Source organism: Dermacentor andersoni, chromosome 3 (genome assembly GCF_023375885.2).
Source record: "Dermacentor andersoni chromosome 3, qqDerAnde1_hic_scaffold, whole genome shotgun sequence".
Lineage (NCBI taxonomy): Eukaryota > Metazoa > Arthropoda > Arachnida > Ixodida > Ixodidae > Dermacentor > Dermacentor andersoni.
The window spans coordinates 157,326,335-157,344,123 of record NC_092816.1 but is presented as its reverse complement, the minus strand read 5'-3'; the positions used below and the strand labels follow the sequence as shown (position 1 = coordinate 157,344,123).

The 17,789-nt window shown below is 46.0% G+C and overlaps 1 protein-coding gene across 1 annotated transcript in view; it reads left to right on the top strand.

Annotated features, from left to right (window-relative positions):
• The first annotated feature begins 2,286 nt into the window (after positions 1 to 2,286).
• LOC129383006 (uncharacterized) overlaps positions 2,287 to 17,789 on the top strand; it is a 29,334-nt gene continuing 13,831 nt past the window's right edge. Inside the window, exons 1-2 of the mRNA XM_055067197.1 lie at positions 2,287 to 2,513; positions 11,537 to 11,766. Coding sequence (XP_054923172.1) covers positions 2,330 to 2,513; positions 11,537 to 11,766 — 414 coding nt within the window. The 5' untranslated portion in view covers positions 2,287 to 2,329. The remainder of the gene's footprint in view (positions 2,514 to 11,536; positions 11,767 to 17,789) is intronic.

The window sequence follows — 17,789 nt, the reverse complement described above, 5'->3', positions numbered from 1 at the left end:
TCCTTGTGGAATCCCGGCTGATCCTGAAGACACCGGGTAACATCAAACGTTCGCCAGGGGCACTTCCTGCCGTTTACGCACAGTGTCTACGAATAGTGTCTGCGCGCCTGTCAAAGCGCCGATAACGCATATAGGCACTGCTACGCCTTCCGCCATCTCTACTCTTAAGCAGGAGCTGGTCGGGCTCCGGAACGTCGGGTTCTTAAAATAAGTTTTGGTTTGAGTTTTCCTTCTCTTCCATTCAATCACCGATGAATTACGTTCTTCCGGAGCCTGCAATGGCTTCTGACGTCAGCACTACGCAAACGCATGGTCTTCGAGATTGGTTTCCTTAAACCACCGTTCCCAGAGGCGAATCACTCAGATAGCGCGTCCTATAACACGGGCTCAGAGCCTGCGACAGCAACCATAGGCGACGAGGTTGTTAAGTTTATCAGTGACTAATCTTATCAGCTGTACAAGCACTGTCGAAAACCTCGCGAACAAATCGGCGCCGTAGAGGAAGATGAACCTCGCCCATGAGTGCTATCAGTATGAAGTCCGAGGTATTTAACAAAAGTCGCATGGGGAGCAGGGCTCTAAGCCCACAAGGTACATGTGCGGAGAACCAGGTGCTACGCCGAATTTTTCGCGGGCCATGACGTCATCACTTGAGCAGGTGGTGACGGAGACAAAATGACGCCACTCAATATGCTCAAATTACTTAATTATCACAAGCTGTTGATTGCTGTATTGATGCGGCAGAACTTTTCTCAGGCCAATCACGAAGCAAATAAGTCGTTCCTTACTTTAACGTCAATTATTTTAATGTAGACCAAGTTATTGGCTGAGTGGTGACATGTTCAAATTTCGAAATGAAGTTCACAAACAAACCTGATTACCGCGATGCACTGGATACAAGAACTGTGTCATTCGTGCCTTGGACCACTTGGGAATAAACTAAGTAAGATACATGGTGTCGTGGGGGTGGAACAGCAAAGGTTAATATTGGCCATTTCCTGTTTTCCAGAAGCTGTAAAAACTGCGGCTACCCAGCCCACAAGCCTTTTTTAGCAAAATAGCATGGCTGTGACTACTATAGGTTTTACGTTCATCTATAAACAGCGCCCGTAGACAGTAACGTTCTAAACCAGAGTGTTTCATCAATGTTTAAAAGAAAGCTCTTTATGTCTTTGCTTTAATAAATAATATGGCATTGAACAGTGGTGCGCAGCCATGGTTCCACTGTGGTAGAGGCTTAGAACCGGGTGGCCCGAACAAACCGTGAAAATAAAAGCTGCGTCATGGGAACGAACAAAAAAACACGCAATAAGAGAGATGCCAACAAGTAAAAATTATGCGTGATTGGGAATAGAAACTAACTCACTCTATCAATTAGACGTTAAGGATTCCTTGATAAAGGACTGCTATAGTAAAGAACTAGGACTTTAAAGAAATCCATGTAAAGAAAACATTGAAGAGAAATGGCGAAATCCTAACTCAAAGAAACTACCACAGTAGCCATTTTGTTTCACACAGGAAGTAATGTCTCACCAAGCATTCCTATCCGTAATACCCGATGCCCAGAGTGCAATAGACAATAGTAAAACAAAGACACCATAAAGTAAAATCATCAGGTGCCACACGCATCCTGGCGAATCCCACATATTTGGTAGGGCCCACAACCTATAGGGGCATCATCATTACGATGGCACATATGGAGTGAACTGTCTTTTATATCGTGAAGAAGAGGAAGAACTACTGCTCTTTTTCACTTTAATTACGTTTGTCCTCTTGAAATAAGAATTTCCTGAAGCTGCCTCCTGGAGCCCGATACGTAGCCTGTCCCCCTTGGTATGCGCCATAATATAGGAAAATCATCATCATCATTTCTGACTTGAAGCGTCGGTGTGGGTATCTTGGTTAGGTCATGAATCTGAGAAAATTTGCGAAGCTACATACGCGACAAAAAAAAAAATTACCCAAATGGTAGTCACGGACAGCGCAATACGCAACGCGCGCAATATGCAACGCATTCTTGGCTTAACCAAGCTAAGCCTGGCCATTTTTTGGTTCGCTCATGGATTGCAGCTCACGGATTCCTGGAATTAGCCAGCCGCCCACCTGAAAGCGAAGAGAGAAAGTCTGTGTCTTTTCTGGTTCACTAATAAACTTTTATTTACTTCGCTCTCTCTCTCTCTCTTCACTTATTAAAATACCACCCGATTCATTGCGTAACCCCTACAGCAAATTTGTGTCACATGCAAAAGGAATCATCAACATTAACATCAAGAAGAACAACAGACTTCGCTATGAAATCCGAGGACGGCGAGCACCAAGTACTCAGCCCATGGTCGTCCTCGCCACGGGGACCCGCGGCGGCTCCGTCTGCCACGACTTCGGCGTCGCAGACTACGTGGCGTCGCTGGGTGCGGCTGCTCGCCTCGTTTCGGCCGCGCACCCACGAGCCCACCACTATGACGGTCACCATGCCGGCCACGGTGGCCGCCATCATGGACAGCTCGTCCATACAGGTGCGGCCTTTGTTCTTGGCAGCGGGTCTGACCAGGGCCTGGATGCACTAAACGCCCGTTTCCGCGAAAACAGAAAATGAAATATCCACCTAAGAGCACAGAGCGCAAAGCTCAAAATAGAATCTTTCCTTCCTCTGCATCGTCGATTCATGCGTAGCTTCTTGCTCAATCCCCGCACGTAGACAAGAATTTTACTTTCTTCCATCTGTAATGAAGTTTACTCACACAAGCGGTAATAAATCTAACAGCAGCCTAGCAGCAGCGAACCGCACGAGGTCTGTCCGAACCACCGCACGGGTTGTCGTCATCATCTCTGCGATGCAAGTGGAACCCCGAAGAGCGTCTGCTTCATTACATTGGCGCCGGGTTGAAAACGGAGCCATCCTGGCGTCTCAGAGAGCAGACAAGGTGCGGGGCTCGTAATATGGCTTTAAGCGGTTAACATTCACTCTCTCGCGACCCCGGCAACGAAGTTCCGGCGATGGGGTGACTGGCTCAACAATATAGTTCACAGGTAAGGTGGCCTCGATGATACGGTACGGACCGTGGTACCGCGCAAGTAATTAGAAGGAAGGCTAGGGGTGTGATGTGGTATCCAAAGTCAAACAATCGGACCGGCAGGGAAGCTGGGTGTCACCTGATGACTGTCACATCGTGTTTTCTGATGCCCTGTATCTTAGCTAGCCAGCGAGTAAGCCAGCTGGCGTGAATCTTCAGCCTATCGGGCAACATATGGAATTGTAGTGCACTTAGAAGCGTCAGCTCGGCAGAATATGGCGCGGTGATAAAAGCGTATTTCGGGACACAGCGACGAAAATAAGAGCAGGTCTATGAAACTTCGCAGGACCTTGATAAGTGTGAGCTTTAGAAAATCGGCGACTGCGCTAAGCTTGTCGCGATCGGGAAGGATGCCGCCTTTCGAGACAACGTGAACCAAGCGAGCTAATTTTCAGGCAACGAAATGGCACTTCTTCAGGTTGAGCAGTAGGCCAGGTGAAGTGAGAGATGTTACGATGTCATGCCGATGGACGAGATGTGTCGCAAATTCCTTGAGAAAACAACCATGCCACCCAAGTAATATAAACAAGTGTTCCACTCGTGGTCGCGAAGGGTGGTATCAGTCATGCGCTACACCGCAGCGGGTGTATCGCAGAGCACGAATGGCATAACGTTAAACTCGCACAGGCTATCTGGAGGGATGGAAGCTGTCTTTGGGCGGTCAGCCTCAGCCATTGGAACCTGCCAATAGCCAGAACGGAGATCTAAAGATGAGAAGTGTTGTGGACCTTGCAGACAATCAAGAGCGTCGTTGGTCCAAGGCAGTGGGTAAACGCTTTTTCTTGTATATTTGTTAAGGCAGCGTTAATCAATACAAAATCGAATGGAGCCATATTTCTTGAGCAGTAGAACGACAGGTAATGACCAAGGACTTTCAAAAGGTTCCATGACGCTGCTCTGCAGCATGCCGTCCACTTCTTCCGTGGTAAGTCGGCGCTCCCCTGGTGAAACGCAATACGGACGCTATTGCAAGGGGCATGTGAACCAGTGCCAATGATATGAGAGGCACTTATCGTGCGACCCAAGGATGGTGGATGGCAGTCGAACGAAGATACCAACACGTTAAGGATGGTAAGAAGTTGGGTGCGATGAGATTGCGTATGGTGGCATCGCCGCAGTCGAAAACGGCTGAAGGCGTTGTTGAGCCAGAATTTATGGCGTAAAGATGTAAACGGGTGGTGCCGTTGTGAACGTCAAGATTTTTAATACACGTGACAACTTACACATATTATAAGGTCTCACCTCGCAGGATGGTCACTGGACACTGGTGCGGATTAGATATGGGTATCAAAGCGTATTCTCCCATAACACTGATGATAGCGAACGGGAAAGATAAGAAGCCATGGTGGAGTCTAGCATGGCAGTACACGATAGCGTGACAAGCACAGACATCTCCAGAGGTAAATCAGTATCAGAATCAACGAAGACTTTGCAAACACCGTGATCGCCTCCGTCCGCTGGTGAGTCGCATGACGTCGAAAGGGCCACTTGCGTGCGAGAACCATCGATGATTGCACTATGACATGACGGGAAGGCTCACCCAAGGATGGGATCGCGAGAACAGGATGGCACACAAAAAAAAATTGGAGGGTTATCAAGGTTAAGCCCAGTGGATGCGAAGCATCCACTGGGCTTAACCTTAGCGTATCCTTAGCGTTTGGAAGCATCTTGACCGCATAATCGCCCGGCGCAAAGACGCTGGCGCGGTTGCGGGCACAGAGACTGACGCGACGGTGGGCGCGCGCCGCTTCATCCCTGGCGTGACGTCACATATCACGTGATGCAGCGATGGTGGCGCCGCCGCCGCGTCGCGCGCGACGGCGCGAACCGAAGCGTGGAGGTCTCCGCCGGGCGACGTCCGACGGCGCGATATGAATCCCATCTGCAGCCGGTGTGACGTCATCACGTGACGTCATGTCACGTGACCTACTTGAAGGTCACTTGACGGTCAATGGCGGCCACCGCCGGGAGGCGACCGATGGCGCGATATGAGGCCCCATCTGCAGCCGGTGTGGCGTCATCACGTGACGTCATGTCACGTGACCTACTTGAAAGTCACTTGAAGGTCAATGGTGGCCACCGCCGGGCGTCGCGCGAAGGCCCGAAACCTACGTTAATATGCTTCGCATAAAACTCGATGATGCAGGAAACGTCTTCTATGACTACGCGGGTGATGCATACACGTGCAGGAGTAATGCGTTGCGCGCTAGCACTGCAGAGTTCCATGCCAAAGAGGGGGGTAGTGACTTTTACAGTGAAGCTGTTAGAAGCTCCATGGGTTTCTCTTGACCTGCGCAGCTTCGCCGAGCGGGGGGAGAGCGCGGCGAGAGAGTGAAAGCAGAGCATGAAAATGCCATTGCGCAGCATAGCGACGCGGCGAGGGTGGGTGGAGCCTAGCGGGGGAGACGGAGCGTCGCGCACGTGAGCGAGGAACGCGTCGCGGATGCATGCCCTCTCCGGTGGCGCGCGAGGCAGGGGGGTCCGGCGAGGGAGGAGGGGCATTCTTCCCCGGCGGCTGCTAGGATACCTCGGTGTCCTCTCCCGCAGCCCCGTACACGCTAACCTCGGCAGGAGCGAGGAAAGAAAGGGTTACCCTAAGCCGATTAACATACAGGGGCTAGCTGTGTCACTTTGGAAGTAATTCATTTTGATTAAATATGATCCGTAGGTCAATACTGCAGCACAAGACAATATAATTGTGTTTTGCAACTAATTTTGTCCGTGCTTTCATCAGACGTTCCAGACGACATTTTACTGCAATGCCGCTAAAGCAGTGCACGCATTCACGTACCGCAGTGACCACATAGTTTCCTGTAATTGCGTCAAACTTCTTTCATTATACGCTTAACTCGTTGAGCAGCAACAAAAATGGAATGTCTGTGACAAGCGGAGTGGGCGACCGAGCACGCAGCATGTGCTGGTCAGAGAAACAGACTATTACAGCACAGGGACCACGGCTGAATGCGAAATCCCGCAGTTCATTTCTAAAAAGGGTCGACGAACTATGATGAGTGCGCCATGAAACCGAACAGCAACGGCGAGAAACCAATGTTGAGCACGTGTACACACTGATAACTAGCAGACGAGACCACGAGCAACCCACAGTGAGCGTGGTGACGATGACTACTCCGCTGATTTTGCAGGGAATAGTGTCCTGGTACACTTCGGACATGTTGGTCCGAGCAAACCTGTAGACTGACATTTTGAAAACTCGAGCAGAGGAGGTCGGCAGTCAGCTTCAAGTCGCCTCCAAGTAGCGAGCGTGCGCGCGCGGTGCGGCGGCGGAGTCCTCCCATTGACGTCATACACGAGAAGGCGCCACTCAAAAATCTCTGGATTAGTACTTCTTCTCATCCCAAGTAACTCTGCGGAAGTACGTAAATAGTGCGAGGATAGTTTACTCTCAATCGTGACTCTTTCCAATTGCATTGTTCGGTGTGCAACGTTCTCGTATATTTAGTATATTTCAAGTGAAAGTTGCAAAAGTGCTGATACGTCACTTGGCCTCTCCTGGGGTACGTCATGCCGCCGCAACGACGTCACAGCGTACTGTGCGCCGGTACACGTGCAGGGATCCTGATTGGCAAATCAAAGCCGCCGCCGGCTTTCTGTTTGGTGCAGTAGCACATTGTATGGCGTAGGTGGGCGCCACGTGAAGGCGCTTTTTTTTTTCTTCTTTTACGTGATCCTCCACAATTCTTTTGTTAGCCAGATTAGCTGTATTTTGTGTCGGAGAACATCGATGTGTGGTAAACTGCGTGATGAAAATCTGGTGACGCTAGAATTTTTTTTTGCTTGCGAACTTGAGCCACGTGGTTGTCTGTGATGAATTGCGCAATGAAGAATATCATTTTCCATGGCAGTGTACCACGTTTGTTGTGGTGAGGGAAAGTGTGCGACGAAAAACAATGGCGATTACGGCTCATCTATGCGTAGGGAAGCGGACGTTGTGCGTGCGTGCGTGTGGGTGTGTGCATGTGTGTGTGTGCGTATTTGAGAGAGAGAGAGAGAGAGAGAAGAAAGAGGCTGTGGACGCCTGTTGCGTGTAAGAGGCCACTCGTAGTCATCAGGCGCCGACAAAACTTTAGGACACGTAATTTTTGAACATGCAACAAAGAATGAGACGCGATGATTAGTGAGCGCATGTCTGTCAGTGCCCTCTGCGCTGTGCGCTGGAAAAAAAAGAAAAAAAAATTATTTCAACATAGTTTATCGACTGCAAATTAACACTACGAAAGAGCTCGTAGCGTGTTCTGATCACTGCCAAAGCTCCGAGTGTAACCTCCACCACGGGGAATGCACAATATAGAAACAGCTGAAATTATCGCGTTTTAGCGCAGATCCGATGGGTCTTAAGTCATTAAAAACTCTATTTCTTTCCCTTTCTTGTTATACTTACCTCTACGGCACAAACTTTATGCTGGGATGATGCACTAAACATACAAAAATTGTGTCTTTTAAAGTTAAAAGCAGCAAAGGGAGGCACCTGACAATCTGGAGGCATCAGCTACAGCGAAGGTGCTGCCCAGCGGATTGTGTGCACTTTTGCTTTGTACGTTCACATGACCATGGCTAACAAATAAAATTAAATTATAGTGTTTAACATCCCTTAGTTGCACAGCGGTTTATGGCGGACACTGTAAGGGAAGGCTCCGCATGAATTTTGACCATGTGGGTTTTCTTACCATGCTCTTAAAGCACGGTAGCAAGTGTTTTTGCATTCCTGCCTCGTCTGAATTCAGGCGCCGCCGTGATGGGTATGGCTCATAGTTTAGAAGTAGTTACTCCTGTAGCTCGTTTAACACTACAGTGTAAATAGGGCGCAAATTAGTACCTTCATGACAATACAATAAAAGTTTTTGGCTGAAGGCCAGTGTTTAAGTGCGGTATCACTTCGGCACAATCAAAATGTGCATCTTCTGTGATGAAATGTTCCCTTTCGAATAGTAATAATTTCATGTGGCTCTTAGCTCTACCGAAGACGTGCATGATTACGAAAACACTACATGCTAACTTAACAGAACCGTGCACTCAACAACAACGCTACGTGGCTGTGCCGGTAAAGCAGGGATGATTATACTTTCTAAGCAGTGTTCACAGATGCCATCACTTCAAGAAATAGCAATATGCCGAAATTACAATCGCGGCAGTGGATATACGATTTCTGGAGCAGCAAGAACATGTCGCATAACGTTTTTTGTCAACCAGTTCCCACTTTGAAGGTGGGGCAGACGAGGGAGGGGGGGTGCATTCGTAGTGACGTCGCGCTCTTTGCAAACAGGCAGATGTCTATTCACACGTATTGTTTGCGTACTGTCGTGCTTTTACTGGGTGGCGTACTACGTTTTGTTCACGGGCGCGAGCTTTGAGTTGTGGCCGCTGGTTGAAGAACATGAATCCCTCCGCTTGCTTAACGATAAATAGGTTCAGATGTGCCATGCCTTTTAAAGAAAACTTCAGGATATTATCCTGAGTGGTAGCTAACCTCTGTCATCGAAAAAAAAAGTGCACTATCATTGCATTCTACTAGTGCTAATGTACGGGGCAGAACCTTGGAGGTTAATAAAGAAACTCGAAGCCAAGTTAAGGACGACGCAAATAGCGATGAAACGAAAAATGCCGGGCATGTCGTTAAGAGACAGGAAGAGAGCGGTGGGGATCAGGGAGCAAACCGCGATAGCCGACATGCTTGTTCACATTAACAGAAAAGAAGTGGAGCTGGGCAGGCCATGTAAGGGCAGACAGCCGGCGGGCCACTGGAGTTGCAGAGTTGGTGCCAAGAGAAGGGAAGCGTAGTCAAATACCACAGAAAATTCGGGGGTGTGATGAAATTAAGAAAAACCGTGAGCCAGATGAATTACCACCCAAGCTGTTCAGCACTCGACACAGAGGTGACATAGAATTTCGCACAAAGGTATGAACACATTACTTCTCCTGATCGGTGGTCATCGCGACGATATGTACGCACACACATTTTTATACCACCTGTATGTGTGTACCATTAAACGCGTAAGCATGTCTATGCCTACACAAAGGGAAATTTCTCCCTCCCTTAAGACAATGGATGGCTCATGCCCTCTTAAGCAATGGCTCATATTCCCTAAGCAAGCAAAAAAATAATATCTACCTGAAAGTCTACAGATCCCTGAAAATGGTGTCTATTTATAACTAATCTACTGAAGATGCATATTCAAGTGATGAGACGCATAAGCTCTTGCATAGAATGAAGCGATTTTACATTAAATTCGACAGCTTAGTTTTTGCACAGCCAGATTTGTTGACTGACACGAAAAATCCACGAAACTCTGAGACATAAACAGCTTCTCTGTAATATTTGCATGTGCAAGTACATAATCAGCTAGCACCAGACATGGGTAACTGGGCATCGCTGGGGGAGGCCTTCGTCTTTCAATGTACATAAAAATTCACTGATGATGAGAGGATATTAGAAATGTCAAGCGCCGTGTAACGAGTTGCAGTAGAGCGCAGACCGCCACCTTTGTAACGGCATGGCAAAACGAGACTGCTCGCTTCACAGCATAGCTGCAGGCATACCCGCTGCTTGCAACCATGTTCTGTGGTGTGCTCCCACTGCTGTTTGTTGCTATATGCAAACAAGAGGTTCAGGGAAGAGTCGGCAAAAAGCTCGACCTATTTTCTGTCTTTTTTTTGCAATAGACATAGAACATGGGCGAATAATATGAAGTCCGCATAAACAGTGTCCAACGCTGCCGACGTTTTAAATCTCATTCCCTCGTGCCTGTTTGTGCACTTCTGATTATAGCAAATAGCACATAACCAACTAAAACTCGTAGCACATAGCAAACTTCATACCATTGAGTTTCATATCAGTATAACTAGAGGTAAAATCTGGCGCGGCGATCGTTCAACCATCATGGGAATGATGGGATGTACAGGCTACGGATTGGCATTCTGTTGACTGGCGAACGAGTCTACAGGCATTTTTGGTAGTTTTGGTTTCGCTCAAAGCGCAATTGCTATAACATGTAGCGGGACAGTGCAACGGAAAGCTGTCTGCCTTTGTTCTGTTGCTCGAAGTGGCGATAGCGCGCTGGGCCAGCGGCTGGGACGATGTTTGTGTCCCGGTGTGGTGTCGAAGCCCTCACGAGTAAGCGATGGTATCGTATACATTGAAAGAACATGTTTTCACCGTTTGGACCTTGGTTTGTTATGTGTGTTAGGTTGGCGCTGTAACGTTACGTGCTTTATGAAACTTCAGAATAGGAAAAAGAGGCACTACTGATACAAGACCTAGACAGTTGTACAATTGTCGCTTGACAATCAAATTTTATTGAGGGTTTCATTATGAATTACGTGCTAGGTGCTGAATGAAATGCGTGTTTTAGGACTTTAAGAGCACAAACTTACTTGTGGTAGGAAAGGTTGCTGCTTCCTGGTGTTGGAAAATGGGCAAGTGCAAAGCCATGCCGTAAAGCTTCGGAAGCCGTGCGTCAACGTAAAATAAAATGAAGTATACTCGTAGGAGGCCTCAAGCATCCCTGCTAGCAGTGCAGCAGATGTGCATAAATGTACTTGAAGACGTTCAGCAATGGTGACAGGCGACGTAGCCTTTCGAAAGAGCGAGGGAGTTCACAATTAAGTGCCTGTCGTCTGAGAGAAAAATCTCGCGTTCGCAGCGAGCAGGCGTCGTAGTAGACGACACTTGTAGCATTCCTCTCAAGGGCGCACCACTTTCTCATAATAAAATTTTTTATTCCCATTATTACTTCATGAGTATTTATATATAAGTACAGGCACGGTTGTTATTGCTGTTGTAAAAACAAATAAATAATTATACTCTGGCGCAAGATCGGGAACAGAATTGCACAAGAATGCATACCCTGGTGTGTCCTGGTGTAAACCATAGCAAAACCTGCTTCAATCTCAGTCATACAAAGTTTACGTACCGTGTTGCGCGTCATATAAGACACTGCAGAAATAAAATTCAATTTTACGGGATAATATTTGAGTATAGCTTCGTTTACTGCGCCTTAATCAAACGCAGCCGGTCTAAAGATCGAAGACAATCCGAATCCGAATCCGAAGTATGTACTTCCCATGATTCCCATGTAGGTTGAGGCACGCTCAGGAGAGCCCCCGTAGGCACTAGCGCCACATTTCTCTCTTGCGTATTTATTAAGAAACGCTATGCTTCATAGCAAATAGCAATGAATAAGGTTCCGAACTGCGTTTGTGAGTACCTCTGTTTCATTACCGATTAACTGTGGCATTTTATATTGATGCGGAGTGTAGGCGTTTCACGTTCTTGTTGTGGACATTTCGTTCAAAAAGAACCAAACGCGTTTAAATTGCGGTTTTCTTCACTGCAGTCTGCGTCTTCAAACGAATGCGTGTACGCGTGTGTCAGGGCAGTGTATTACGATTGCGGTGATCATCAACTCAAATTGATTCGCCTCACGCCCTGTCACGCTGACGCAACGCAGCGCATCACGCTGATGCTGGGCTCCAGCCTCATGTGGACCATGCTGGCGGTGCTGGGCCGGCGCAGGCACTCGGTGGAGCACACGGCCCGCCTTCTCTTCTTCGTAAGCCTGGGCGCTTTCGTGGGCGTGCTCAGCTGCACGTTGCGTATGACGCGCCCCCACGGATCCATCGCCGTCAACGCTTCCGTGGTCGTGCGCGGCTTCACCACCGCCTTCGCGTTCGCTGCCAGGTACGCTTGTGCATTCATTCTTCTGAGCACGGTTTTAAGAGGAAGCTATAGCTCGCCGCCGAGGCCCATGATGCCTGCTCGGAATTTGGTGAACGTAATGCGTAGAAACGCTTTATTGCACAACAACATGACTGACTTGAGTGAAATGTTCTCCATTGAGAGATAAAGTTAAATACTACTCATTGTAGCAAGTAACGTTTTACTGAGGCCCCTTAATATTTGCAAGAATAGTCAGCCAATTTTAAGAAGTAAGCATGTAAGCATGCAGATATCAAATCCATAACTACACACTAAGAAAAAACATAAGTAACAGTTTTCTAAATTGGATATATTACAGTAGCTCAAGCGGAGGAAGTTCACACAATAATTTACAGCTTACGTCAATTTGTTACAATGTGTACGACATTTCTTCACAAAGTACCTACGTTTACCCACGTATTAGTTGATCCTGAGTATCGTATTTCAAAGGGATGTATATTACAAAAGCTTTGTTCTCTTTAGATGCATTACTAGGTGTAGTCTCCTGAATTGCGATATTATTTTTCATTGCTCAGTATGGAGTTGTGAAACTGAGTTTCGTTTTTTGGTGTTTTGTGGTTTTCAATAACCTTTATTCAACAAGTTTACTGCCTAATGTTGAGGCCTAAATAACAATTCTGCTTTCAACAATCACTAATTTCTAACTTTTTTTTCTTTTTATTACACAGAGCTTCATCGCTATAAGTGCAGCGGTTGCCGAGAAAGAAAATTTATCCGTTCCCATGTGCACTAAACTCTCAGTTGTACGAACGTCGGTTTATCGAATATTTCAGAATAACGAACTTTTTAAAAATCCCCGGCAGTTTTCTTATAGATTTTATGCAAAAATGTTTCACTTAAACGAATTTCGGAAGAGTGAATATTTCAGTTTAACGAACTCGCTCAGAGGACCAAGGCTTATTTTTACGATCAGTTCAACGAAGTTCTGCGCTTTGCACTGCAGACGCGACCGATGCCCGCCCTCATCAAACCGCCGCTCCAACGGCAATGTAACGTCGCTGGCCCTACAGCGTCCCTAGGGCAAAGCAGCGGCGCGGAGAACGAACGGCAACGAGGCATAGCCTCCGAGATTGCCTGCACAAAATGAGCAAGCATGTAATCTCGGAGGCCATGAACAAAGCAACATCGCTGGCGCTTACAACGTCGCCAGAGCAAAGCGGCGATCTGTCACATCACAAACCACGTGGTGTGTGTTTTTTTCTGACTGGCTAGTCTTGGCGCGGTCGTCCCGTCTCTTTCTTTCTAGTCTCGTCGGTTCCGCGTGAGCACACAAACGACCCACGTGGTGTGTTTTTCATCGGCTCCGTTCAGCCTTCCAGTTTTAAGTAACAACGGCAATTGACTTCTTGGACAGTTTTGTTACTTCCTGTGCTTTAAAAGTACAAGTGCAGAAGATTACAGATTTTTTTCTAAGTGAGAAAGGCAGCATTATAACTGTTATGAACCTTGTACTTGTTGATGTGTACAAATTCCATTTCACACATTTCTAACACTATGCATGTCATGTCTCTTGCTCCACGAATTGCACTTCAAGCTTTTGACTTTGTATGCCATGTTTTATGTTGGTCTAGTGAATATTCAGTTTAGCGAACTTTCAGTTATGTGAACTATTTCCTTCGGTCCCTTGAAGTTCACTCAAGTGAGAGTTCACTGTATTTAGATAAAAGCCATTGAGCTAAAGCTTCCTTTCACAGCATGGAGTTAGCTTTGGACCAAATTTCGTTATGCCATAGAAATTTATACAAAGCGTTCATACAGCACTAAGTTAACACACTTGGATGATAACTCTTGTACGTCTATTCAACAGTAAGTAATTTTAATATATCACTGCAAAAATCTCGTCATTGGCTTTCAAAAGAGACCACTTTTGTCGCCTTCCATAACTTTTTGCAAAAGGTCTGGAGCTTGAAGTAAAACTCATTAGCGAAGTTCGCTGCAAGGTGAAGAATTTTTTGCAATCTGTAAAGGTGGTGATGATGCACAAGATTAGCCAACAGTAGGTGGCCTTCTTAACTGAGAAAATGATTTTTCATGCCTACGCACAGCAGCAACAATCCTAGCGCTCGCAGACGTCCTGGAAGATATTGCTACCGGGATGTCGGCACAATTTGAACGATTCTAACCTCTAAAATATGGAACAGTTTCGCCATAAGGGCGAAGCAATGAACGCGATAGCAAACATGTTAGAATATTAAACGAAGTGTGAGACTCGTAGCGCTGGCGGCAGTATGAATTGAAGTAAACGCAGGCTGACTAAGTCGTATGAATTGAAGTAAACGTAGACTGACTAATTAGTATGAATTTAAGTAAACGTAGGCTGACTAAGTAAAAACGAATTGTTGTGCTAGGGCTTCTCTGCTTGAATCCTGGCATCGGACAACTTCATCTATTTATTAATAAAAGCCAAAGTCTTCCTTAGCGACTTTACCACCACTTTTCCGTATCGTGTATATTTCAAACCTCTGCTGAGCCTATCCCGGAGGTTGTGCACAGCCGTGCTAATAAAATGATGTCACTTTCAGGTTTCACTTCTGTTATTGTTTGCGCTTTTATTATTGAAGAATGAGAAGATAAAAGGCACGCGCTGTGGGTGTTTTGTCTTATGACATTTGTTTTTCAGCTCCCATTCTCAAAGTTCTGAGGAATCATTCTGTCGCGAATGTAAAATCTAGCATAGTGATAGAATGGTGGGGCAGTATAACCCGCATATACCGCATGTCATGTAGCATGGCAAAGCGTATAGCGTGCATATGCCTAAATATATACACAAGCTCACGGCAACAACAGTGGAAAACATTGGGTTGCAGTGTCCATATAATTGCTATGGCAATATAATAAAAAGCAGGCGGGCTGGTTAATCAAAAACGACTTTCAGCAAAGAGTACTTTATTGACGCCGTTTATGCGAAAGATCCCCTTTCTTTGATACACGAGACAGTCTGAACCACACTTTTCTAGAGTGGTCGAGCGGCCGGCTACGGACTGCGCCAGCGTCCGTAGCTGCTACCTCACTGTAGTGGCTTGTTTCCACATAGGCTTTACCTATAGCCCATGGCTACAGCTTGCGGCACGACCATGCATGGCCTCATCGCAGCTTCGGCCTGTGCTTCTCTTTTTCCAAAGGTGGTGGACAACTGTGCCGTTTGACCACTCTTGAAAAGTGTGATTCAGACAGTATGTAACGTTACTTTACAGAAAAAGAAGTCCTGGATAAACAGGTCTTTTTGCATTTAAGTAATGACGAGATGTAGCGATGGCCACAGGGAACCCGCATTTTATCTGATGATTCCGTTTCGCAGCTCGTAACTCGTTAGTGCCACCGTACTAAGGTGTGTGGATAAAGACTGCTACTTGTTTTGGTTGAAAATGAACCACTTATCCAGATGCGTCTGAACATATAGTTCAAAAACAGAACGGGCCGCACAACCGCTAGCTCATTCCCTGAAATATCCTGTAACAAGTATGTTACATTTATTATGCGCTGCACGACCAACCTTACAGCACACAGAATAGTTCCAACTCTTGAAACGCTTTACTGCTGTTTATCGCGAAGCATGCAGGCGTATAGGCTGCATACTTATAGTGGCGCGTCCCATTGCATCAGCTCCCATGTGCTGTGGTGCATCACGTGTTCTCACTGCTCTGTAACTGCAACGTGACCGCCGTCATGCAGGGGTCGAAAATCAACCCGTTCTCAACCCAACTTTCGTGAATTCAAAACGCACTGGGAACAGGTATTGTTGACCCGGAGATTCATTTGCCTCTTTCCCGGCATTCTCGTTAGACAAAGAATTTTGACCGACAAAGCAGTGGCAATGAGTGTACCTGTGTGCTACACAATTAAGAAATGAATTACGGTACAGGGTAATCATTTCTCAGTTTTATGGAATAAAAGAAAATAGCTTGTTGCAGATAACACAATTCTAGTCCTTAAGCTGGATTATTCAGAGAGGCTGACATTACTGGCATGAGAAGTCTAAACACATATTCTACTAACTACTGAAAGCTGTCTTATTAACTTCTAATTAATTAATTTATGGCACATATTGCAATTTGTGATTGTAGCTGATGAGATTGCGAGGCGTATCAACTTGGAATTAAATTCCAGAACGACACCAGTTTGGGAGAAATGCGCCATCAAACTCTCTGTAAAATAGACTGTTGTTATATTAACTTTTTTTAACAAAACGCTCTCTTATGCACCGAAGTACAAAATTAACTGGAAATCCCATTTATTTCGTCCCACACTTTGGTAAATAATGTCACAAAACTGCTGTCATCGTAGATAATTATTTGAAGTAGATGAATCTTGCGAGCTCACCGGCTACAATTCGTAAATAGCGACATTTGTCGTCGTGAAGTAATCAATTAAATAGTAAGTTAATCAATTACTGTTAATTAGTAGCGTACGTGTTTTGATTTCTCGCGCCAGCAATGTCACTCTCTTGGAATAGTCCTGCTTGACAACAAGACGTCAGCTTTCTGCCACGGGCTATTTTTAAAAATTCCGTAAAGCTTGAATACGACTACCCCGCATAAATACTGAGAATATCATGGGCTCACAAGTGCCTCTAGAGAACGATGTCTTTGTTATCAAGCTAAGTGTCTATCTGACTGAAAAAGAAAGCTCATGCTCATCAACAGCTCCTTTGATTTTCATAAATTTCCTACATTTGAGTTACCCCATGCTTGGGCCATTGTGGTACGTGCCACTGTGCATGTTTCCACTTCATGTCCGATTCCCTACTATTGGTACGCATGCCACTGTGACCCAAGGTGCATGAAATGCCTAACTGTATTTAGATACCAATGTTAATCCTTTCCCCGCCCTTTCTCTTTCCCCGACGAGCATCACCCATTGCCTTCTTTCTCGTGGCCTCGCTGCGTGCAAGTCTCACATTGTGCGTAGCGCTGATTTGGCGTTTGCTTTCCGCCACAGATTGGAAGCGTTGCGCTGCCTAAACACAAGCTTGCACCATATTAGTGTGAGCGTTGTGGCCTCTGCAGTGCACAAATGTAAACAGTGCATGAGATGACACTGCATGAAATTACAAGTTGCATGCGATAAAAGCAATGCGCGTGTCGCATTTATTTAGCATATCATTTATTTACCGCCTCACTAAGGCTGAAGCTTCCCATGCGCGTTTCGACATGTGCATTGTAGCTTAATATTTTTTTTAAGAGGAACAATCTTATTTGTGGTTGAAAACGCAGCCTTCCAAGGATCTGTTCGCCATATTTAAAGCAGCTGTTTCCACTTAAACCCAAATGCTGCGTGCATTCTCGCAGGTTTATGTCCTTGATACATCTCCGCATCGTAGACTCTGCGGCGCTGACAAGCATGGCACCCGTTCTGGCAGGCCTACCCACCTTGGCGGTGTCCACGACACAGAGACCTGTATGGTTCGTCTTCTCGCTGGTGAGTAACGCACGCTTGCGATGGTGGGCGTTAACTCTGGTTTTCCTACTGAAGCAAAGGCAAAACATGTAAATCTTAGGGACTTCATTAAATTGTTGCCTGACTTACACAAGCTACGACTACTTACATAATGTATGTACACTAAAAGGTCGAGTGTATGGACAATCTAATAGTTCGCACATGGAGTGACTACGTGCTCATGTTTACCTTTGTGACAGCCATCGTTCCTCTCGTCAATTTTGTTTGTTGTGTAGCAGTGTTATTGGGCAACCGCTGAACCGATTTCAACGGAACTTATTACATTTAAAAGGAAAGTAGTCAGCGGTTAGAGTATACATTCTATATTGTTCATTTATTATTTCCACATTCTAAGTGGAAGATGAGCAGAAACAAATTTTAATTGCCATGCTTACCAACACGGCAAGACTGTACGAAAACAGCCGTCCCAACTTCGTGAAATCCTCTATGAAAGCGTTTATAGGCACGAATTCAATATATTCAGATTCCTTAACGTCATTGCTTTGCACATTACTTTTCAAAAAGTGACATTCACGAATGATTTTATA